Below are 25,110 nucleotides of genomic sequence, written 5' to 3'. Positions count from 1 at the left end.
TCCCTTACGGCCAATGAACGCTACAGTGCCCTCTCGACCTCCTCTTCAAGCTTAAGAATAATTAAGAAAGGTAAGAAGGAAAAAGAAATCACTCCTTCTCATTAGCCATTCCTTTTCATTTCCTTTAAGCTCCCAGATCAAATCTAATATACTTTTCTGATGGTAGATTTTTACTAAATGGTAAACATTCTGTGACAGTAATATCCTGGAACAAACAGGCCAATAGAAATATGGAACGCTTCACAAATCTGTGTCACACTTCCCCCATGGGGACCATGCTAATCTCTGTATTATTCCACTCTTAGTGTATGGACTGTGGAGCAAGCACCAAGTCGAATATTCTTTGGAACTCTCTCTACCATGCCAAATGAAAATGTTCTAAAACCCTCTAGAAATTCCTAGAGTAATATTCGCTTGGAAATCTGGAAGTACACTAGGTACTATTTTATAATCTCTCTTAGACTGAAGTCTCTAATTGTGATTTCAACCTTTTATTCTTTTTAAACTACACTATAAGTGAAAAACAAGAATTTTGCCTTACTTTTCTATGCATGCCTCCGAGCACTTAAGAAAGCAACTAGTGCCTGACCAGGTGGTGGCGCAGTGGATAGAGCGTCGGACTGGGATGCGGAAGGACCCAGGTTCGAGACCCCGAGGTCGCCAGATTGAGCGCGGGCTCATCTGGCTTGAGCAAAGAGCTCACCAGCTTGGACCCAAGGTCACTGGCTCCAGCAGGGGGTTACTCGGTCTGCTGAAGGCCCACAGTCAAGGCACATGTGAGAAAGCAATCAATGAACAACTAAGAAGTCGCAATGCGCAACGAGAAACTGATGATTGATGCTTCTCATCTCTCTTCGTTCCTGTCTGTCTGTCCCTGTCTATCTCTGCCTCTGTAAAAAAAGAAAAAAAAAAAAGAAAGCAACTAGTATTTGCTGCTTTTACTTCAAGAATACTACTCAAATTTTCATAGCATGTTACCCTTCCAGAAAGCTTATTATATTACTTAATTTTTTCAAAATAACTCTGTGACTCACATATTATCTCCATTTTCTAAGAAAGGAAACTAAAGATTAGAGTTAATTTGCTCCAAGTCACAGAGAAAGTGCATTAGAATCCACAGTAGAATCTGATTCTTTCCTTAAAATTTTTTGAGTCAAATGACTGGCAGAAACTATGTAATACAAAGGAACACTTACATGTAAGAGACCAGATAGGAGCATCTTTACTAAGCAGTATTCAAATACATAACCCAAATGCAGTGCTTAGAGCAATTTACCAGTCTGTTTGCTTTCCCAACTGTGGATGGAACTAATCAATTTTTGGCAATCACAGAGCTGAAATCAGGCTTTTCCACAGGTAAAAGGCGCAGGCTGCAGGGAAGCATGAGTCTATTGCTTTATTTTTTTGGACATATTCTCTTGCCACCCAATTCATTCTGAAAGCATTCACTGTGCAACCAACACTCGCTTGCTCTTAGTGTTTACCTCTTGCTCTGCGATCCTTAATGCACTGTCCTGCCGGGCATCCTTGTCGATCCTAGAGCTGGCTGGAGTCTGAATTCGTTTGACTAGCCTCTGCTCACACTCCTCCAGGCGCAGCCGGATATTATTCAGCTCTGGAATGTACATCTTGACCACTGTTTCCTCTTTGTCCTCTGTGAATGCACAAGCACAGAAGACCATCAAGCACCACACTAGAGATCAGCAAACCTGGGCAAGCAGCTCCACCCTCAGACACAGGGAACCAATGGTTCCGGCAGAACCGACAGTCCACCAATGAAAGCAAGGCCTTACATGGGCAACCTTATGCCTGGGCCTAAATTCCCTGCATTATATAATGATCCTTAAGGATCCACTTTATTTACACAAGACAAGGTAAAGGACTGATTAGCAACATAAACTAAAATATGGCCTCTTCTTCCCTGATCTGAATTCATCTCTACAAGTTTTTCTCTTTCAAGGTTTTAGTTTGAGTGGTGACAGCACTTTCTAGTTTACATGAGGGCTCATTCCACCAGGACCCTCCTCTTCCCAGGCACACACCGTTCTCCATGGATTACAACAGGTGCTGGAAGTGGGTTTTACAAGCCTCCACTTCCTCTTCCAAACGCAGACGGTCCGCCACTGAGAGGAGCACTGAGTCCCGGCTGTCCTGAAGGAAGTCCTCGTCGTGGGCCTGCAGGGTCTTCATCTCTTGGTGTCAGTCCCCTGGGGGTGATGACCCAAGCTAGGCAGGAAAAGCCACAAGAAATTTCAATAGAATGGGAACATAATACTTTCTTTCTCCTTTTTATTGACATTTAACAGACACAAAATTATGTACAAACCATAACTGTAAACATGCTGATTTTTCACAAATTGAACTTGTCCGAAAGAAACAGAACATCACTAGCACCCAGAAGCACCCTCTGTGCCCCCTTAGACATAACCCTTAATAACGGTTAATTTACCATAGACCCCTGCGACATACACTTATGCAGAAGAGATTTTTATCCTGCAGTGATAAGCCTGCACCCTTCTCTCTCTGCCAAGAGGACCAAATAGGTTATATATTTTCATCAGAAATTTCCTTAACATTGAACCTGTTAAAAGCCACAGGCCCTTAACATTGAACCAGTCTCCCTGACCGTTTTGTTTTCTGATTGGGTGAGTAGGGAAAAAAACTTGCCAATAGGATATGAGCCTGGGCTCATGCTTTCTTTCATAATTACCTTTTCCGGTTCCAGGTCTTTACAAGGTCAAGGTCCTTCCTCAGGTAGTTCCAGGAGATAAGGCTTTTGGTGTTAACATGTAGCTGATGCCAAAGGACATGACCTTCTGATAAGACTACTCCACTCTAGGAACAACACAGAGCCAGGGCATAGCTTTTGTAAGACTTCAGCTTCACATTAGGGACCCTCTAAGGAATAAATGTGATTACTTTAGCAGAACTGAGTGTATATGCTGAGCTGGGAAAATGAGTAAGTCAGACACTAAAAACCCAGGAATCTTTAGAACTAAGTTAATAGATATCCTCAAACAATTTGGATTTGCTATGCTATCATGTATTTTATATCAGCACACATTTAGCAATCTCATAAATGTTACTTGCATGTAATATAATTATGAGAAGTCAGAGGAAATACCCAGGGAAAACAATTACGGAGAAAATCAGAGATAAAAGAACCTCATTTGGAATTGTTGAAAAGGTCAACCTCAACATTTCAAAAATGATTGCTATTAGCTATTTAAAAGTTCATCTGGCAGATTGAAGGAAACTGCTTGAGAAGAAGACTTTTTTTGTAAGCATCCCATTCCCTAATTCAGTCTCAACTTCTGGAAGACTTAAACTCACAGATATTCAGACACAAGCAACAAATATCAAATTACCACAGATTTCTTCAAGTTTAGAAATGTGAGATACCAAAGTAGGATGAAAAACTACAAGCCAAGATTGACAGTTAAATAAAAGACATTAAACTCATTAATTTATCTTCCCCTTTTCCAAAAACCCCACTAAAATATCAGCAAAGTTGAAATAAAAGTTCAGAAAATCTCAAAGAACAAAAACACAGAAAAATATAAAACAGAAAGAAAATTAGAGAATCAGTATAGGAGATCCAATATCTGACAAATGAGAGTTCTTAAGGCAAGAACAGAACATAGGGAATGAAACAATTCAAGAAATAGTCCAAGAAAATTTTCCCCAGATCTCAAAGATGTGTGTTTTCAGTCTGTGTTCAGAATTAGCATAAAGCTTCCCCTGAAAACAAAGCATTCCCTCCAAAAATTAAAGACAAGCTAGGATTTCAAAAGCATCAGAGAGATACAGATTTCATTCAGGAAGTTAAAGTATCAAACTGATCTGTACTGTGACTGTATGAGAGGATATACAATTCTGTACATCGGTCAAACCATAGGACTGCTCACTACTACAAAGGGAGAATTTGATAGGTAAGTAAACTTAAAAAAAAGATAAAGAATGAGAATAGAACTGTACTTCTCAACACCAAACCCTGGAAGCTAAACAACAGTGGAACAGTGCCTTCATGTTATATAAATTCATAACTGGACAATTCCTTATGAAGAGAGAAGAAAGACAGTTTCAGACATGAGAGGTCTCAAAAAATTTACTTCCCATGGACTTTTTCTCAGGAGGTTTCTAGAAAGTGGACTCTCCCAATCCAGGAAAGACACCAACAAATAAGAGTTGGTTTCTAGGAACCAGAGGGCCCAGCCCAGAAGAGAGGTAGAGAAGATCTTCGGGATGAAGATGAAGTACAAGCCAGGGAGGCATACTGAAGCAGGCTCCCACCGCAGATTCAGACTGGAAAGGAAGACAGGACGACCCAGAAGAGATGTTTCCAAGAGAATATAAAAATGAAAATTATCAACGGTGATTGGCCATATTGTGATGTCTTTTAGAGAAATGTAGGAGAGTTTGAAAATAAAGTCATTTTTGGGCAAAAAAGTGTGTGGTAAGTGTGTATGCTTGCTTGCTTGTACTTGGCATGATTGGTGCATGAGTACAGGGCAGCGCCATGTGGGTCTAGTCTAGGTAAGGCTGCGGGCGCTCGCCCTCAGGGCAGCAGATCGCAAATTGCGGATTGCCTGCCAGCTTGGGAAGGGCCACTGTTTGCTACAGTTTGCCAAGGAAGGGGTTCCCCCCACCCTGGCCTGTTTTTGGCTTGCTCATCAGCTGTTGCAAGACTCTAATAAACAGAATGGCCTATCATTTTTTGGCTCCACAGTTCCTTTACCTAAGTCTGCCCAAATCCAATGTGAAGCTGCGTGGCCAAGGCCACTGGCCTTATATCTGTAATATGCAAATAGACAACTAATAAAACTTAAAAGCAAAACAATTATCACTTTCAAGGAAACATGAAGCCATACAAGAAAGTAAATGAAGTAATCTACTTATACATATTTTCAGTCACCTACTCATTCACTCTTTCCTTCAACAACACCTCTGAGCATCTACTATGTTCCAGCACTAGTTCTAGCTGCTAAAGCTACAAAGTAAACAAAACAGAAAAAAAACAAAAACCTCTATTCTTTTGGAACTTCTAAGAGGAGGGGAGAAGCAATAAACAAATATATTATCTGCTAGTCTGTGTTAAGTTTCATGGAGAAAAAGAAAGATGAATAAAGGAGACAGAAAGTGACAGGCAGTGAGTAGGGGAGTAAATCCCATCAATATTCACAGAAAAGAGAAGGGCCTGAGGCAAGGGTATGCTTGGGGTTCCTGAGAAACAGGAAAAAGGTGAGAGTCCCAGAGCCAAGCACAAGCAAGGAGAGTGGCTGTGGATGAGCTCAGAGCAGAAAGGCCCAAGGAGAAGACACCTCACAGCAATCCCCCACAGTCATCAACCTGTGGCTCAGCCATAAACCACTTAATGTGGTAACACAAAAGTATCGATTTAAACAAAACTTGTGACATAACTACATTTGGAAGATGGAAAAAGAAGTGTATGCAGGTGTATGTGTAGCAAGCTAAATGTTAATTTCCAAGAGGAGGAAGTCAACAAAGTTGAAAAAAATCAGAAAATAGAAAAAAAAAATCACATGATTAAGAAATTTGGAATTAAAACCAGAAAAATCTGCTTCAAAGAGTTAAAAATAGTTGACTCTGGAAGGCAGAACTCTGGGAATGGGGAGGGTGGTTGGTAGGTCTTATTATAAACTCTTTGGTATAATTCAACCGTCAAAAATATGTACATATTACTCTAATAAAATATAAATTATAGAAAAAAAAATAGCTATCATTAAAATATCATTCTGAGAAGCCATGGCCGGTTGGCTCAGTGGTAGAGCATCGGCCTGGCATGCAGAAGTCCTGGGTTCGATTCCCAGCCAGGGCACACAGGAGAAGCGCCCATCTGCTTCTCAACCCCTCCCCCTCTCCTTCCTCTCTGTCTCTCTCTTCCCCTTCCGCAGCGAGACTCCATTGGAGCAAAGATGGCCTGGGCACTGGGGATGGCTCCTTGGCCTTTGCCCCAGGCGCTAGAGTGGCTCTGGTTGCAACAGAGCCACCCCCCCCCCAGGGGCAGAGCACTGCCCTCTAGTGGACGTGCTGGGTGGATCCCGGTTGTGCGCATGCGGGAGTCTTGTCTGTCTCTCCCGTTCCCAGCTTCAGAAAAATACACAAAAAAAAAAAGATAATATAAAATATCAATCTGAGAATAAGCTATTTATAACCAAGAATTCTTTTAAAAAAAAATTGCGCCGGGCCAGTTGGCTCAGCGGTAGAGCGTCGGCCTAGCATTTGGGGGACCCGGGTTTGATTCCCGGCCAGGGCACATAGGAGAAGCGCCCATTTGCTTCTCAACCCCGCCCCCCTCCTTCCTCTCTGTCTCTCTCTTCCCCTCCTGCAGCCAAGGCTCCACTGGAGCAAACAAAGATGGCCCGGGTGCTGGGGATGGCTCCTTGGCCTCTGCCCCAGGCGCTAGAGTGGCTCTGGTTGCGGCAGAGCATCGCCCCTGGTGGGCGTGCCGGGTGGATCCCGGTCGGGCGCATGCGGGAGTCTGTCTGTCTCTCCCCGTTTCCAGCTTCAGAAAAAAAAGAATTATTACTAAATATATCTCAGCCATGGCTGGTTGGCTCAGTAGTAGAGTGTCAGCCCAGCATGTAGATGTACCAGGTTCAATCCCAGGTCAAGGTACATAGAAGTAGTGACCACCTGCCTCTCCACTCACCTCCCTCTCGCTTCTCTCTTTCTCTCTTATCTTCGCCTCCAGCAGCCATGGTTCAGTTAAAGCAAGGTGGTCCCAGGCACTAAGTAAGGATAGCTCCATGGCTTCCTCCCTAGGTACTAAGAAAAGCTCAGCTGGAGAAACAGAGCAATGGCCCCAGATGGGCAGAGCATCACCTCCTAGTGGGTTTGCTGCGGTGGATCCCAGTTGGGGTACATACAGGAGTATGTCTCTGCCTCCCCCTTTTCTCATGTATTAAAAAAAAAAAACAACTAAAAAGAAAACATCTCAACTGAACATAAGCATTTACTGAAACTCTACTTGTGGCTGGGAGTGTAAGACTTGAAATTCTAATAGAAAGTCTTTCCCAAAAGAAACTAAAATTGGGTCCCTCTGTTCAAGATCATAAACGCAGACTGTCCCTATATCTGTGCTCCCAGGACAAACAGCACAGGTAGAAGCACACAGGGACAGCTGAGCAAAGTCACCTGCTGGCCATCTCAATGGCATCCTTATTGGGTGGAGTGATGAGGAAGCAAACAGATGGCACCATTGCCTCATTCTCTGTGGGGCTGGTCACTTTCCACTTGGTCCTCTGTGAATTATCTTCCAATACACATTCGTCATTCTTGCATATAGTGCTCTGAAGAGACAAATTTACAAATAATTGCTAATGGATAAATCAACAACCCATTATTACCTGAGGCCTGACCTCAAGGCTATGAAATCTGTAAGAAAAAATCATTTTGGAGATCTGCCATCACTTAGGGAGAGTTCCTGATTCAGACAAAAAGATAACATGTAAAAATACAAAACACAGGAAAGGGTGCAGATGTCAAATCCAGAAAGCGAGTGTTTATGAAACGCCTGGTACATGTCAAATAACGCGGTAAATGAAGGGTAGAAGGAGACTGTTACGACCTCCAAGAGCAATCTCTCACATAATCAACCAGTAGAATAAAAATGAAATAGACATAATGAATACTCACAACTTTGCTTTTGTGATACTTTCTCCTCCTCCCTTCCTGTCATCCCACCCAAATCCCTGAAAACAGTTAAGTATTTGGAATTATCAGGACTTTCTCTTGGGAGATAAGTAACCTAGTGTTATCACTATTTTATAGACAAATATTGAGACAGAAAAGTGCAGGAGAAGTTCATACATTCTTTTGTATAACCAATATTTATCAAGCCAGCCATGTACCTGAAAGTGTGCTAGGCCACTAGAGATAAAAATGGTAAAATGGAAATCTGACAAACATGGTCTATATTCCACATATTCTCAAGGGGTATACAGTTACAATACTGTGTGAATAATAAAATTTACTGAGAATGCACGGAAGAGACATGATCTTGGCCAGAGAGGTAAAAAAAAATTATTCAGACATCTGAAGCCATACTAAGGAATTTAGACTTTCTAAATAGAAAGGGGAATTGCTGTAGGACTTAAGCAGGGGAGTGACAATTCTTTGTAAATGATCATGCTGGTGGTTGGATAAAGAATGCATTAGAACCCTGGCCGGTTGGCTCAGTGGTAGAGCGTTGGCCTGGCGTGCGGAAGTCCCGGGTTCGATTCCCAGCCAGGGCACACAGGAGAGGTGCCCATCTGCTTCTCCACCCCTCCCCCTCTCCTTCCTCTCTGTCTCTCTCTTCCCCTCCCGCAGCCGAAGCTCCATTGGAGCAAAAGATGGCCCGGGCACTGGGGATGGCTCCTTGGCCTCTGCCCCAGGCACGACAGTGGCTCTGGTCGCGACAGAGCGACGCCCCAGATAGGGAGAGCATCGCCCCCTGGTGGGCATGCCAGTGGATCCCAGTCAGGCGCATGCGGGAGTCTGTCTGACTGCCTTCCCGTTTCCAGCTTCAGAAAAGTACAAAAAAAAAAAAAAAGAATGCATTAGAGCCCTGGTTGGTGGCTCAGTGGTAGATGGTCGGCCCAGTATGTGGATGTCCCAGTTCAATTCCTGGTTAGTGCACAGAGGAGAAGTGACCATCTGCTTCTCCACCCCTCCCTCTTTTCTCTCTCTCTCTCTCCTCCTCTTGCAGCCATGGTTCGGCTGGTTTGAGGACATTGCCCTGGGTGCTGAGGATGGCTCTGGGGAGCTTCCACCTAAGGTGCTAAAACTAGTTTGGTTGCAAGCCATTGTCCCAGATGGGCAGAGCATCGGCCCCAGACAGGAGTTGCTGGGTGGATCCCCGTCAGGACACATGTGGGACTCTGTCTTTCTATCTTCCCTTCTCTCACTTGGAAAAAAAAGGAGAAGAAAAAGAACGCATTGGGTGAGGAAGCTGATACCAATGATCCAAGTGAGAGAAACTTGGGATAGAAAAAGGAACAGCTAAAGAATATTTATTTATTTATAAGTCAGTACTGACTTGGCAGTCCTAAAAGCCATAGGGGACGAGAGAGAGGTCAAAGGTATCTCCCAGGTGCTACCAAGTACCATTTCTGTCACCACTTAGGCAGCTGGGTAGATGATGTAGCCAATCACATAGGTCGGGAGCAAATTATTATTATAGAGTTGAAGCTTTTAAAAGAAAATGACAGAAGAGATTTCAGCATGTCTAAATTCTAAACGTTAGCCTGACCTGTAGTAGCACAGTGGACAGAGCATTGACCTGGAATGTTGAGGTCACCAATTCGAAACCCTGGGCTGTCTGGTCAAGGCACGTATGAGAAGCAACTACTATGAGTTGACGCATCCTGCTCCTCCCCTCACCCCCTTTCTTTCTCTCTCCTCTAAGGTCAATAAATAAAAAAGTTTAAAAATTTCTAAATTTTGGCCCTGGCCAGTTGGCTCAGCGGTAGAGCGTTGGCCTGGCGTGTGGGGGAACCGGGTTCGATTCCCAGCCAGGGCACATAGGAGAAGCGCCCATTTGCTTCTCCACCCCCACCCCCTCCTTCCTCTCTGTCTCTCTCTTCCCCTCCCGCAGCCAAGGCTCCATTGGAGCAAAGATGGCCCGGGCGCTGGGGATGGCTCCTTGGCCTCTGCCCCAGGCGCTACAGTTAGAGTGGCTCTGGTCGCAACAGAGCGACGCCCTGGAGGGGCAGAGCATCGCCCCCTGGTGGGCAGAACGTCGCCCCTGGTGGCTGTGCCGGGTGGATCCCGGTCGGGCGCATGCGGGAGTCTGTCTGACTGTCTCTCCCCGTTTCCAGCTTCAGGGAAAAAAAAAAAAAAAAAAAAAAAAGAATTCTAAATTTTGGCTCTGGCCAGTTGGCTCAATGGTGGAGCGTCAGCCTGGCGTGTGGGAGTCCTGGGTTTAATTCCTGGCCAGGGCACACAGGAGAAGCGCCCATCTGCTTCTCCACCCTTCCCCCTCTCCTTCCTCTCTGTCTCTCTCTTCCCCTCCAGCAGCCAAGGCTCCATTGGAGCAAAGATGGCCCGGGCGCTGGGAATGGCACTGTGGCCTCTGCCTCAGGTGCTAGAATGGCTCTGGATGTAGCACAGCTACGCCCCAGAGGGGCAGAGCATCACCCCTGGTGGTCATGCCAGGTGGATCCCGGTCGGGCGCATGCGGGAGTCTGTCTGACTGCCTCCTCGTTTCCAGCTTTTGAAAAATGCAAAAAAAAAAAAAAAAATTCTAAATTTTAAAAAGTCTCTTGCCTGACCAGACGGTGGTGCAGTGGATAGAGCATCGGACTGGGATGTGGAATGACCCGGGTTTGAGACCCCGAGGTTGCCACCTTGAGTGCAAACTCATCTGGTTTGAGCAAAAGCTCACCAGACCAGTTTGGATGCAAGGTCGCTGCCTCAAGCAAGGGGTTTCTCGGTCTGCTGAAGGCCCGCAGTCAGGGCACATATGAGAAAGCAATCGATGAACAACTAGGGTGTGTCGCAAAGCGCAATAGAAAACTGAGGATTGATGCTTCTCATCTCTCCGTTCCAGTTTGTCCTTGTCTATTTCTCTCTCTGACTTTGTCTCTGTTTAAAAAATAAATAAAAATTTAAAAAACAGACAAAAAATCCCACTCTTTATCATTTGATTTTTCCTTACTGTCATAACTCTATGAGGAAGCTTCCCTTGTCCCTCACTTCCCTCTAGAGCCAGAATACCCGTTCCCTCTCCTTACCTCGATCTGCCGGTAGTCACAGATGGCGTGCACAGAAATGGCGCTCTTCAGCACATGGTCAGGACTTCATGGCTTTAACGGAACAATTCTTGTTTTTTTTGTTTTTGTTTTTGTTTTCCATTTTTCTGAAGCTGGAAACGGGGAGGCAGTCAGACAGACTCCCGCATGCGTGCAACCGGGATCCACCCAGCATACCCACCAGGGGGCGATGCTAGCCCCTCTGGGGCGTCGCTGTTGCATCCAGAGCCATTCTAGCGCCTGAGGCAGAGGCCACAGAGCCATCCCCAGCGCCCGGGCCATCTTTGCTTCAATGGAGCCTCGCTGCGGGAGGGGAAGAGAGAGACAGAGAGGAAGAAGAGGGGTAGGGGTGGAGAAGCAGATGGGTGCTTCTCCTGTGTGCCCTGGCTGGGAATGGAATTCGGGAATCGAACCCGGACTCCTGCATGCCAGGCCGACACTCTACCGAGAGACAACCGGCCAGGGCCGGAACAATTGTTTTTGATCTCCCAACAAGACTGGCAACAGAACTCCTGGACTGTATAAGCTGCTCCTTTTCATCCTACAAAATGAGAAGAAAATAAAAAGGACATTAATGTTGCTACTCAGAGTGACTAACAAAAACTGAATACTCCACTCCCTTAGAGAATGTCATTTCTCAGTTCAAGAATTGTTGGTGGAGCCATCTTAGAAACACCGGCGTAGAGGAAGAAGGAGATACCGTTTCTGTCTTCCACCAAGTGCATTTGGACTCAAATTTTGCAGTTTTTTTCCTGTGCCCTTTCAAGGAACCATAAAAGCTGCAGACAAAAGATAAAAATAAAAGAAAAAGACCTTCTAGCTGCCAAATACAACTATAAAGCTAGCAAAGGATTTCCCCAAATAAAGTTCAAAGAACACACAAATTAAAAATAACAACAACCATGTTGTTATTGTTGTTGTTATTCAACTTCTCAATGGGAAAAGCCAGTTCTTGCCTTCTGCTTAGGAGAAACTACAGTTAAGTTCTTTAAAAATTTTAAGTTATATCCACCACAAATGTTTTTCTCTGCAAACCCAATTATCTTAAAAACTAATGAACCTCTTGTCAACAAAATTGGTAGCGATCTACTGCCAATTCCATTAACGTAAAAGATTAACCACAATGTTTTCAGCCCGTTCCAAGGTACAAAAACTCCCCAGAAGAGGGCTTTCTTAGGATGGAAATAGATGTAATGAGAGTAAAGAGTTAATAATGTTATGAAATGTCATTAAGGAATTAAGAATATGCAAGTTAAAAAAAGAAATGCTTAATTAAACTACCTCTGCCTGTCCCGGGGAGCATGATAGGAAGAAATACAACTTGAACTTATTAGTTAAGAAAGAGGAATGGAATCTATCAGGGAGACAGCCTCACTGTTCCATACTTGCAAGCTCACCCACCCATGTCATTTGCCTTGCAATAAAGATGTCAGTTTCTGTCTAACCCAGAGCCAAACATCTCAAACTCTAGATACCAAGTGCTCGGCGTGGTAAAAGTTCTGAAAAGAACCAGAAGCCAGGACAGATGCTCCGGAACCTGACGGAAAGCTGAGGACAGGCTGAGGAGCAGACCCAGGTAACTCCATGCCCCGAGGATGCCGCCAACCCGATGCCCCTGACCTGGAGAGGAGGGAACAGAGCAGCGACCCTCGAGAAGAGAAGATATGACAACTGCAGAGGAGTTACCCTACGACAGGAAGGTACTCTGTGGGAGGGAGGAGACAACAGCCAAGGATTATTATAATCCTCCTTCACACCTGAAGTACCTCCGAAAGAGACACTGTAGAGACAACATCTGAAAAGTCAGGTTTTTACCCTTCATTCCAAATTAACAGATTATCTGCCCAGGTGATACATACATAAAAAACCCACCAACCAACATTCATTAGTGCCCAAGTCTTACCCACAAAACAAATGGCATTGTTTTGAGTTATTCTGCTTTTCTTATTTATAATCTTCTATTGAAGTGTGAGGGTCCCCTGGCTTCTCATACAGGAAAAGTAATTTCTCTATTACAAACATATTTCATTCTTACTGAGAGATGTACCTTGAGCCTTGTCTTGCCAACTCTACGTAATAGACATTCAATAAATGGAAGTGGTCCTGCTGATTTCATTACAGCACTCCTGAAGGGACAGTTCATTGGAGGAAATGAAGGTAAAATTGATTTGGGTTAAATACTAAATGCAATACTATATTTTTTTTAAAGTAAATATTGCTACGTAAATAAACTGGGAAATATAGCATTACCTCTAAGTAAGATTTTAATGTCCTTAATTAAATTCAATTTTCTAGTACCTCATCATTACCTAAAGAAAATTGCCAAGGAAGAGAAATTTGGCTCAAGTCTAGTTTCATAGGGGTTTTCTGAGTGAAAAAGAATCTGATGTCAGTTAATCCCCTTCAACCCTACTTTTGTTGCTCTACACCTCATCTCTGGCTCCAATCTACAGAACTGAAACAGACAGGAACAGGGCACAGAAAGTATTATGAGCGCTAAGAGGCTCTGGGGAGATGACTAGGCCTTTACTTCAATAATGTACCCAAAGGAATCTTAATAGCAATGTCTTTAAAGAAAGAAAGGAAAAAAGGAAAGGGAGCAAACCGATTAAACTCTATTTGAATGTAAGCCAAACATAAAAACAATGACCCACTGCCTGGAGCTTTCAAGGATATAAACAGCAGCAGCTGACAGGTTTACCCTGTTTCTCAGAGCTCCTTTCTGTAATCGTCCCACTGATGCAACACCCACCACGGAGTCCTGGAGCAGGTCCTCGAGGCGGGATAAGCTGGTGTTATGGTCACAGAAGTATTTCTGCTTGATGGAGTCTTGGAGGTTCCTCAAGAAAGACTCCAGCTCTCGTGCATCACTGAAGAACTGTGGGGACAGAAGGGAGGGCTGCCTTGTGCTCACTACAACGCAACACCAAGACCTTAACTGAGACAGCCTACTGCGCAGAGCCGAGCAGAGCCGATGACACTCTCCCGGCTCAGTGAGGTTCATTACAAAGGCCATGGAAGTATAAACGGGAACTTTTATGATGCCGTGGCCTAGAACTATTACTGGTGACTAGCACAAAGCCTGCTGAGCACTGTGGAAAAGTCAGCCGGCTTCACCCCCCCCCCCCCCCCCCAGAAAGCTCTGCTCATTCCTCTTGACTTCTCACTAGTGACAGCACTGGGCTGTGAGGTATAGTTCACAAAAGCCTAGAGGTTGAATTATCAAATGTTTTAATTTGTTGGTATAATTACAAAATCATCAGGAAGAATATTTAACTTAGGGCAAAACCAATCAGATAATAATTTATTGTCTCTGCCTACCCTCATTTGAAAACAAGTAGCATATCCTTCATTCTGTGAGAGACTATAGAAAAAAAAAATGGCCCTGTTATTCTATAGGTCTTGCCATCAAGAGATGGAGTCTATTTCTCCTCCCCTGGAAGCTGGGCATGGCCACATGACTTCCTTTGGCCACTGGCCTGTTACTAAGCAAGGCAGCAGACAGGCGCTGGTGCGCTGGGGCTCCCTCTCTCTGGCTGTTTGTGGACAGAGGCACCACGTGGAGTAGTCCAGAATAACCTGCTGGGAGCTACAGACTTGTATACAGACCTGTAGCTCCTCACCTCAGATGACATCAGACATGGAGTGATGCTGTTAGGGACCCACCAACCCCAGCCTGCCTGCCAGCTGCCTGCAGTCATGATTCAGCCAGGTAAGATGAGAAGACCACGCAGCTGAGCAGAGCCCTAAGTGTCAAACCATAGAATCATTAACTACCTAAATGATTGCTGTTTTAAGCAACTTAGTTTTAGGGTGCTGGTTTATACAATAGAAGCTAACTGACACAGGTGAGATTAACTTTGCCTTCCCCATGTATATGCATGCGTACACACAATCTCTTACGAGAATGAAAATATTCTCCTCAGTCTCTGATACACACATACTTACACAAAGGCACGCACGCAGACAAACACACAGCCCACGTACCTGAAAGTAAGCAGTGTTCTCCTTCACGTGCTGCTCGACACACAAGCACAGCTGCTTCATCCACTGCAACTGGGACTGGGCAGCGGCGCTGTAAGCCTGCAACCACCAAGCACAGGCAGAGCAGCATGAAATCAACACACCCAATACACGCACAACGCTCTCCTCCAAGGACAATCTCCTAAGGATAGGGAGGCCTACAGAAGATACATGGAGGTACTTGACTGGCACTGCTCAGTGCTTCCCATAAGCAAGAGGCTTGTCTTTTATCTAACATGGTCTTGTAAGAAGGGGTTACACAGAAAAGGCCTCTCCACACTAAGTTGCAACTAAAGGATCTAGCCAGCAAAACTCAGGCATAAACAAACCCCTCCTGAGTTCCTCTACCATCTTCCCTCTCTGGGCAATGCTACCACATCAACAAGAGGATCTGTCTGGGCAGTTACTTGAAAAAATATGGTCCAAGGCATTTTCCCTGTGAAGTTAGGAGTCAATATCCCTTCTTGTTTTCCATAGTATTCTTCTTAGACCATCTAAACTGCAGTCTTTTGAGGGCTCAGATGAAAAGGGAGAAGACCCAAGACAAATGTTCCCATCATTCCTCCAGGTCTTTCAGCAGAACAAAGCCACCGATTTGAACACTTTTATAACACCCGCGCCTGAGCACTGGGCCCTCACACACCCCCCAGTCCATCCCTCCACCGTCTGCTGGGCTGGGTGGTTCTCACGTGATAGCAGCTCCGCTGTATCTCGTAGAGACCGAAACACATCCTGTTTCTCCTCCAGTTCCATTCTCAACTCCTGAAAGTGGAATAAAGGTGTATGCAATAAGCACTACTAAAGGGACAGTATCAGTGAAGAAAAGGCTCTGTTCCCTGCCCTACTTTTTAAAAGCCTACAGCACTGGGTTACAGCCAAAATGAGATGCATGAACAATACATGCCAAAGGATTTCAGAAGGAGCAAAAATACTGGAATTACTGAGGAATGATTCACAAAGGATGTGGGACCCACGCCAGATCTGAGTAAGTGAGGGAACATAGGACGAGCACTGAAAGCAGAGAAAGGACAAAACTGGGCTAGAGTGGCTAGTTCATGCCTGCACCCACCTAACACAGGACCTGACACACCAGTGGACCCGAGGCCCTGAGTGGCTGGCTTCGCTAAGACTCTTCCCACAGCCTGTAGTGTCCTCTTCTGGCTCTGAATTCTATTAACATTACAAGACCTGCTTTAGATGCCAGCTCTTCTATCAGATTTGATCCCTCTCCCTTGATGCTTTCCAAGCACCTTCTTTATATCTATATAGTCTGTTCTCATACAGACTGTTCTAGGAATTATCATATCTATTCCGTCTCCTTTACCTCAGAAGAATCCTGTACCACTCTCTATTCAGGAAAAGCCATTATTTTAAAATAAACTCTAAATTCATGGAATTAAAATATATAATGTAAATGTTAGTTAAAAAGTTTCCTATTTGCATAGGATTTACAAAATATTTAAAAGTCCTCCGAGATGTAGAAATAGTAAAAACACCAAAAAGTAACCCTATTAACTTGTGTCCATCTTGCACTGAAAAGAATTCAGTACTGTCCCATAGTCCAATGCTGAATTTTCCTTCCCATTTCACAAATGAAGAGATTGAGACCAAAAAGTTTTTTAATGAATTAGAGAATTCAGCATTTCTGAGAGGCCTCAGTTAAACAATACTAAGATTATTAGCTTATTAAATCTTACTGAATCTTTTACACAAAACTTTGAAGTGGTGCTATTATCCCATTTTATAGAGGTCCAGAGAGATTCAATGACTTGCCAAGGTCACAGAGCTAGTAAGCAGAGGAATAAGAAGTTACATTAGAACTAGCTCACTTCAAAGACTATAAGCTTAACCACAAGCCATGTTGCTTCTGAAATGACTCAACTTGCAGGCTGCTGCTCTGTGAACCCAAGACACTGTCTTTCTAAACAAACTCATTCTAGCGTTCGAGTTCTCTCTCTCCACATCCACTTCTCCCATGCGCAGATGCATTAAACAGTATCCTTATTTCTACCTAGCAGAATGCAAACCCAGAAACCCATGCTCTCAGCAGACTAGACCCTCTGTCTCCTTCTGCTGCTATTACAGAAATATGACAGGCATGTTGTGCTAGACTCACAGAGAAGTAATTTTTCTTGGCCGAGATATTGGGATTGTTGTCACTCCAATCATATGCTAGTTCCTCCTCCTCCTTCTCATTCAACCAAATCAACTCAGCTGTAGCTCTGGAAACAAATTTATGCAGGCTCTGAAGGTGCCTCATCCGGAAGCTAGAAGTTCCCTAGACAAAGCAAGGGTTACAAGGGGAAACCATCAGCCTTTCATCTACAGAAGATAGCACATTTGACTGCCAAGCAAAGAATGATTCAGGAAATGAATTTTGTCTTCCTTTTTACATCTCTGGGTGCTTCTCCATTGACTTAAATGTGGTACAAGTCTGGTACAGGACTCCCAGAGAGAGCCCTTGTCAATTTTAACTAAAAGCTGGAGCCCCTTTGTGGGGCTCCCTGGATAAAAAATGATCCTGGGCTTGTCCTACCCTGGGCAACACTGAGTGATAGAAATGAAGAACACAGAAGTCCCCTCCGTATCAACCTCAAACTTTCAGTATGGTGTCTCAGAGCACACACAGCCACTGCTTTGTAAAGCATGACAGCTCAGACAGGTTCTACTTAAAACTTCCTGGGGCAGTGGTTCTGATCCATTAAGAAAATATCATACTACATGTGAACAACTGCAGAGTAAATGATACAATCTCATTAACAGAAAACCAAAACAGGGCCAAACTCAGAGCTTTCCTAGCTAGGGCAGAGGTGTATGGAGGGAAGCAGATTCTCCATGAACAGAACACAGGAGAGTTAGTCAGAACTTACCTTTAGTTTACAATACTGTGTCTCCAGCTTCCCAGGAGTCTCAACATAACTAGTGTGAAAATTCTGGGACATTTTTCCTTGATAAGAAAGGTACAACATAAAAATAATTAGAGGAAAAGTAAACTATATTTATGGCATAGCTTTAACCATGTCAATGCTATATCTGCACATAAATAAAGATCACTTACTCTAAGAAAATAGAAACTTAAGACAACAAATCTGTGGGTCAGATTTTACAGCCTGGAGTAGATCAATGGAACAGAACATAGAACCCAGAAATAAATCCACAGCTCTATGGACAACTGATACTTGACAAAGGAGGTTAAGGGCATACAATGGAGTAAAGACAGCCTCTTTAATAAATGGTGTTGGGAAAATTGGACAGCTACCTGCAAAAAAATGAAACTAGACCACCAACTTACACCATTCACAAAAATAAACTCAAAATGGATAAAACACTTAAATGTAAGCCGTGAAACCATAAGCATCTTAGAAGAAAACATAGGCAGTAAGCTCTCCAACATCTCTCACAGCAATATATTTGCTGATTTATCTCTACAGGCAAGTGAAATAAAAGACAGGATAAACAAATGGGACTATATCAAACTAAAAAGCTTTTGCACAGCTAAAGACACTAAGAACAGAATAAAAAAACAAACTACACAATGGGAGAACATATTTGACAATACGTCTGATAAGGGGTTAATAACCAAAATTTATAAAGAACTTGTAAATCTCAACACCAGAAAGACAAACAATCCAATCAAAAAATGGGCAAAAGAAATGAATAGACACTTCTCCAAAGAGGACATACAGATGGCCAATAGGCAAATGAAAAAATGCTCAACATCACTAATCATTAGAGAAATGCAAATTAAAACCACAATGAGATATCACCTCACACCAGTCAGAATGGTGCTCATCAACAAAACAACACAGAATAAGTGCTGGCCAGGAAGAGGGGAAAAGGGAACCCTCCTGCACTGCTGGTGGGAAGGCAGACTGGTGCAGCCACTGGAAAACAGTACAGAGATACCTCAAAAAATTGAAAATCGAACTGCCTTTTGACCCAGCTATCCCACTTGTAGGAATATACCCTAAGAAAACCATAGAACTGTTCTAAAAGGAGAAATGCACCCCCATGTTTATGGCAGCATTGTTCACAATAGCGAAGATCTGGAAACAGCCTAAGTGTCCATCAATGTACGAGTGGATTAAAAAGCTTTGGTATATATATACTATGGAATACTACTCAGCCATAAGAAATGACATTGGATCATTTACAATAACATGGATGGACCTTGATAAAATTATACGGAGTGAAATAAGTATATCAGAAAAAACAAAGAACTATATAAATTCATACATAGATGGGACATAAAAATGAGACTCAGAGACATGGACAAGAATGTGATGGTAAGGGGGGGGCGAAGAAGGAGAGGGGGTGGGGAGCACAAAGAAAAACAGATAGAAGGTGACAGGTGACAGAAGACAATTTGACTTTGGCTGAGGGTTATGCAAAGTAATCAAATGTCAAAATAATCTGGAAATGTTTTCCCTGAACATATTGACCTGATTTATCAATGTCACCACATTAAAATTAATAAAAATAACAACCAGCTCAGCTCTGTATATTATGTGCTCATTGGCTCAATAAATACTTTTTGAATGAGTGAAAATTCAGTGAATAAGAAGATTATTCATTCAAAAACATCTGTGTATGCCTGCAAAATAAGGACAATGATGCAGGCATAATCAGCACCTTGTCAGCCACACCTTCTCACAGAGATGTCAAAGAGAAGCAACTTCCAGTATTAAAATCTAAGCATGAGGTCTGGCTTAATCTAGAAACCATGATCCTAGTACTTGTGTGAAACTCCACTGAATACTATGCTCATAGTCTCCCAGGTAATCTGCTTTAGGCATGTATTTGAATACATTGTTTTACATTATTTATGATATTCTATATATTTTCTTAATTGAGAAAAGACTTTTATTTTTTTTATTTTTTATTTTTTTAAATTTAAAGAAAAAATTTATTGAAGATCTGAGAAACAATTCCTAAAAGATTGGCTTTTCCAGAAAACTGTAGCTACACAATGCATTGCGCTTATCATGTTAAAACGTGCATTACACACAAATACAAAAACCATTAAACAAGCCACCACTCTTCAACAATCTGAGTAGATAAAATGCCTAAGGAACAATGTGGATGACTTGCAAAGGATAAACTCTTTAAGCACCAATAAAAAAAAAAAGCACAAATGGATGAGTGTGATCAGTTATATACACTGAATTGGACCTTTGGCACTAGGAATCAGAGCATTTTGTCATATAGCATTAACACATATTATAAAAGTGTGTAGTGTCAAAGGAATAGAACCACCAGCATTCAAAAGCAGCTTTGTCAACTAGGCAAAAGAACACTCTACAGTATGTCTCTCCATTGTCCATCAATACACTGGTAGCAACTTTGAAATAAAATTTAAAAAATGAAAAGAAAAAGAAAAAAGGAGCTATAACCCCTGTAAAGCCAGCAGGCAGGGCCAGGGCCACTATCACAGCAGCCTGGCCCATGCAGGTTCGCATTGGATTTGGACAGTCGGTAAAGAAACAGCGGAGCCAAAAACTGATGGGCCATAGTCTTTAATTCTAGCTTGCACCCGGCGGGCAAGTAAAAATACACACTGGGCTCCAAAACCCACTCACATTCAGTGCTCACAAAGCCACTGACTTATCCGAGTTTCCTAAAATCAAAGGTTTCTAGCTCACCAGCCTTATTCTCCTCAGTTCCCCATCTCCTTCCTTATCCCAGATACAAACTTGACACAAACTGGCATCTCACTCAGCACTCTGCCATCTTGGCTGCTTTTCCTGGCCTACTCCACGTGGCCTCCTTCTGCTCTCTGCTCTGCTCTCTCCTATAATGATCATCTCAGGAACCAAGAGGGCAAGGTCCCGCTCCGTCCCTATTTTATAGTGTAGAAATCCAAACCTTTAATGCAATATACAAAACAGGGAAGTCTCTAATACAAAGTCACTTTCTGAGGCATGATTGGATTGTACCACCCCACATCAAAAAGGGTAGGAAAGGCTTAATCCCAAAACCAAGCCCCAGGCTACAAGGACTCTGCCTGCCTTTAGCCGACCCCAACACACATTAATATCACCTGGGCAAAGGCCTCCTCGTGTTATCTTTAACAAAGTGAGCATAATACATTTTATCTGCCCAACAGCATCCAACTTCTGAGTGTGTGAGTGAGTGTGTGTGTGTGTGTGGGGGGGAGGGTTGCGTGAACAGGAGCTACCAGGAGGCAAGGATTGGGGTTGAGAGGAGTGGAGACAGGCTGGGGAGGAGAAGACACCCCACCTTCAAGTTCACTAATCCTTGCTTGTCCTCTGCCCACCTTGTGCTCGGGCCTTGCACACCCCTACCTCTCCCAAAGCCATCTGGCACTGCAAGCGACAGTCTCCAAGGCCACCCCGGGAAGTGGCCCAGCGCGAGCCCCCAAACTCTGCTGAGCACAGTTCAAAGAAAGCCCAGAGTGCTGCACCCACCTCTGGGCAAGACACACACTGACACCGATGACTCTAAATTCACCCCAAGAATCACCTCGCTCGTGCCCATCTCGCACTAGTTTAACCTCAAGCCCCAGGGAATGTCTCAAAAGAAACTGACAACAAAATAGACAGCCAACTAAATGGGAAATGATGTTTTCAAACAACAGCTCAGATAAAGGCCTAATATCCAAAATATACAAAGAACTCATACAACTCAACAACAAACGAACAAACAAATTCAATAAAAAAAAATGGGAATAGGACATGAACAGACACATCTTCCAGGAAGAAATACAAATGGCCAACAGATATATGAAAAGAGGCTCATCTTCATTAATTATTAGAGAAATGCAAATCAAAACTGCAATGAGATACCACCTCACACCTGTTAGACTAGCTATTATCAACAAGACAGGTAATAGCAAATGCTGGAGAGGCTGTGGAGAAAAAGGAACCCTCAATTCATGGTTGGTGGGAATGTAAAGTAGTACAACCATAATGGAAGAAAGTATGGTGGTTCCTCAAAAAACTAAAATTAGAACTACCTTATGACCCAGCAATCCCTCTACTGGGTATATACCCCCAAAACTCAGAAACATTGATACGTAAAAACACATGTAGCCCTATGTTCATTGCAGCATTGTTCAGTGGCCAAGACATGGAAACAACCAAAATGCTCTTCAACAGAAGACTGATAAAGAAAATGTGGCACATATACACTATGGAATACTACTCAGCCATAAGAAATGATGGCATCGGATCATTTACAACAAAATGGTGGGATCTTGATAACATTATACGGAGGGGAATAAATAAATCAGTAAAAACCAAGAACTACATGATTCCATACATTGGTGGGACATAAAAACCTGACTAAGAGACATGGACAAGAGTGTGGTGGTTACCAGGGGTGGGGGGGGGGGAGCTGGGGGGCGCGGGAGGAAAGGAGGGAGAGAGGGAGAGGGGAAAGGGAGGGGGAGGTGCACAAAGAAAACTAGATAGAGGGTGACAGAGGACAACCTGACTTTGGGTGATGAATATACAACATAATTGAATGGCAAGATAACCGGGACATGTTTTCTTTGAATATATGTACCCTGATTTATTGGTATCACCCCATTAACATTAATAAAAATTTATTTATGCCTCACCAGGCGGTGGCGCAGTGCATAGAGCATCGGACTGGGATGCAGAAGATCCAGGTTTGAGACCCCGAGGTTGCCAGCTTGAGGGCGGGCTCATCTGGTTTGAGCAAAAAAAAAAAAAAGCTCACCAACTTGAACCCAAGGTCGCTGGCTCCAGCAGGGGGTTACTCAGTCTGCTGAAGGCCCCGGTCAATGCACAATCAATGAAAACTAACGTGTTGCACCACACAATGAAAAACTAATGATTGATGCTTCTCATCTCTCTCCGTTCCTGTCTATCTGTCCCTGTCTGTTCCTCTCTCTGACACACTCTCTCTGTAAAAAAAAATAAAAAAAGTCTTCCCCAGGCATTCCCCAGCAGTACCGCGCCTCAAAAAAGTACTGTGGCTGCCATCCCGGGTCTGTCCTTCCCTAGTTGATTTCCTCCCTTGTCACTTCACCCCAAATCTAGCGGTTTCTGCCCTGTGCTAGGTCCCCTCCCCAGCGGGAGGCGGACGCCCAGCTCACCATTCTCCTTGGCGGTGGCGGCAGCGGCCGCGGTGCGGGAGGGAACCCAGGACGCGAGGCCGGGCAGCGGGTCACAGCAGACCACTGGGCGGCTCCAGCACTCCCGGCGGCTGTTAATCCAAGTTTCGGCTGCCCGGCTTCGGCGCGGCGCAGAGCCAGTCCGTGTGAATGGGAGCAAGCAGTGCTGTCCGTGCGCGTGAAAGAGAGTCGGGCGGGCCCCACACGCAGGAGGTGGCGGCCGGTGGCTGCGAGGTCCCTGGCGGGAGCGGAGAAGAGAAGGAAGCGGACGAGAAGTACCAAGTGGAGTTTAGGGAGCGTTTCCTGCACTTCCCCGGGAGACTGGAGCCAGGTGCGGCAGGGCGCGCTCCCACGGTGCGGGCACAGCACGGGCGGCCGCCGGAGCTCGAGACCCACAGTGCCGGGACCCGCAGCAGCTCTGCGGGAGGGGGGGCGCATCCCCTCGCCCCGAGCCGGTACCAGCGTGTCTGAATGCTGAGGGCAGAGCATCCCGTGGTGTCCTCAGTGACAGCTGCTTGGCCTGCCTCCTCTCTCCCGATCCGCCCAAAAGAGTCTGTGTGCTTGGGTTCTTTCCTTCCTGGGTCTGGGAGCCACCGGTGCCAAGGTGTGCGGGCCTCTAGCTCCCCATGACTGGCGCTGTCAGGGCCGCTGCCGGGCGACTGGCGTACCCCAGTCTGCAGCCACCTCCGAGAGACCGGCCGAGCTGTAGAGTGGCTGCCAGTCCACACACTCCGGGCTCTCTCCCCACCCACCCCGCCCCTACCCCTCCTCACTGGCTCCTACCCCTCCTAGGCAGCTCCTACCCCTCCTAGGCGGCTCCTACCCCCTCCTCGGTGGCTCCTACCCCTCCTAGGCAGCTCCTACCCCCTCCTAGGCGGCTCCTACCCCTCCTAGGCGGCTCCTACCCCTCCTCGGCGGCTCCTACCCCCTCCTCGGCGGCTCCTACCCCCTCCTAGGCGGCTCCTACCCCCTCCTAGGCGGCTCCTACCCCCTCCTAGGCGGCTCCTACCCCTCCTAGGCGGCTCCTACCCCTCCTCGGTGGCTCCTACCCCTCCTAGGCGGCTCCTACCCCCTCCTAGGCGGCTCCTACCCCTCCTCGGTGGCTCCTACCCCTCCTAGCCGGCTCCTACTCCTCCTAGGCAGCTCCCCACCCACCCTGCTCCTACCCCTCCTCGCCCCGCCCCTACCCCTCCTCTCCCCACCCCGCCCCTGCCCCTCCTCTCCCCACCCCGCCCCTGCCCCTCCTCTCCCCACCCCGCCCCTGCCCCTCCTCTCCCCACCCCGCCCCTACCCCTCCTCTCCCCACCCTGCCCCTACCCCTCCTCGCCAGCTCCCCACCCACCCCGCCCCTACCAGGCACAGGGACTCTATTGGGCAGATCAGGAGAGAGGAGACCATCCAAGCAACTGTCACTGAGGACACTCAATCCAAATCGGTGTCCTAATGACAACATCTGATTTTCTAAGCAAGAGGCTGGGCGACCTCTGAGCTCTAAGAATCAGAGTGGGACTTCAGCTGCAAAGCCCGTATCTCCACACTAGCCTTCGGGTCAGAGTTCATCTTTGGAGGTGCCCAACACCTCACAAAGCACCCAGACCCCAGCTAAGCTCTCCCCAGACCTGCTCCTTGCTGGGACCTTACTGCTCAGACACCCATGACCCCTCCGGTCCACACACAACCACGAGTCATGTCCAGGGAATTCCCTGAGACTCAGGTTCCCAAGATGCTCCTCCCTACAGGGGCAGAAACTCCTTCCTCTCCTGATGTTCAAATAAATAGTCTCGAACTGTCTGATCTTTGAAACCTGTATAATGATTTCAACTCTCAGTTTCTCCAGGAAGACACCTGCATTTCCTGAGACTCCCATGGTCACTCTGGGAAGTGGACAGTGGTCCTCTTGGTTTCCCCTGGCACAGAACAATAAGGCAAGATCAAATGGTCTTGCCATCCCATTGGGCTGTTCCAGGAGCCTAAGGACTAACCTCCCAGCCCATGGCTACCAGTGGGGGCCTCTGCACAGACACCTGATGCAGCCCACTCCATGCCACCCTGCTCACACAGGGGCTCTGGCCCCTGGCCACTGCATGTCCCCTGCCCGCCATCAGTCCTGCTCCAGGGACTCGGTCCTCACCAGAATTCACTACAATGTTGATTGTCTTCTGGGGATCCCTGTTGTCCTTCCTCAAACCTTCAGGCCAGACTTCTGCCCTTCAACCTCATAGAAGTTCA

General features: G+C 45.4%; 1 protein-coding gene across 2 annotated transcripts; it reads right to left on the bottom strand.

Annotated features, from left to right (window-relative positions):
* Nucleotides 1-500: 500 nt before the first annotated feature.
* LOC136398676 (uncharacterized) lies at nt 501-25,079 on the bottom strand. Of its 2 annotated transcripts, XR_010750028.1 has the most exons (12): nt 25,013-25,079; nt 22,864-23,565; nt 17,651-17,727; nt 16,897-17,058; nt 15,470-15,542; nt 14,745-14,840; nt 13,510-13,635; nt 7,159-7,313; nt 2,711-2,835; nt 2,043-2,226; nt 1,485-1,654; nt 501-890 (listed from the first exon to the last, which is right to left on the bottom strand). XR_010750028.1 is itself a non-coding variant. In XM_066372903.1 (8 exons), the coding sequence occupies exons 2-8, from the start codon at nt 23,368-23,370 to the stop codon at nt 13,625-13,627; spliced, it is 1,050 nt and encodes a 349-aa protein (XP_066229000.1). In that variant the 5' UTR covers nt 23,371-23,565; nt 25,013-25,079; the 3' UTR covers nt 13,467-13,624. The 2 variants fall into 2 exon arrangements, 1 of the variants encoding a protein (XP_066229000.1); XM_066372903.1 differs by lacking the exons at nt 501-890; nt 1,485-1,654; nt 2,043-2,226; nt 2,711-2,835; nt 7,159-7,313 and adding an exon at nt 22,363-22,453 and having other exon boundaries at nt 13,467-13,635; nt 16,864-17,058.
* Between the last annotated feature and the right edge of the window lie 31 nt (nt 25,080-25,110).

The sequence above is a fragment of the Saccopteryx leptura genome, chromosome 3 (assembly GCF_036850995.1).
Source record: "Saccopteryx leptura isolate mSacLep1 chromosome 3, mSacLep1_pri_phased_curated, whole genome shotgun sequence".
Classification (NCBI taxonomy): domain Eukaryota; kingdom Metazoa; phylum Chordata; class Mammalia; order Chiroptera; family Emballonuridae; genus Saccopteryx; species Saccopteryx leptura.
The sequence above is the reverse complement of the archived record's forward strand: the minus strand, read 5'-3'. Positions and strand labels throughout refer to the sequence as shown.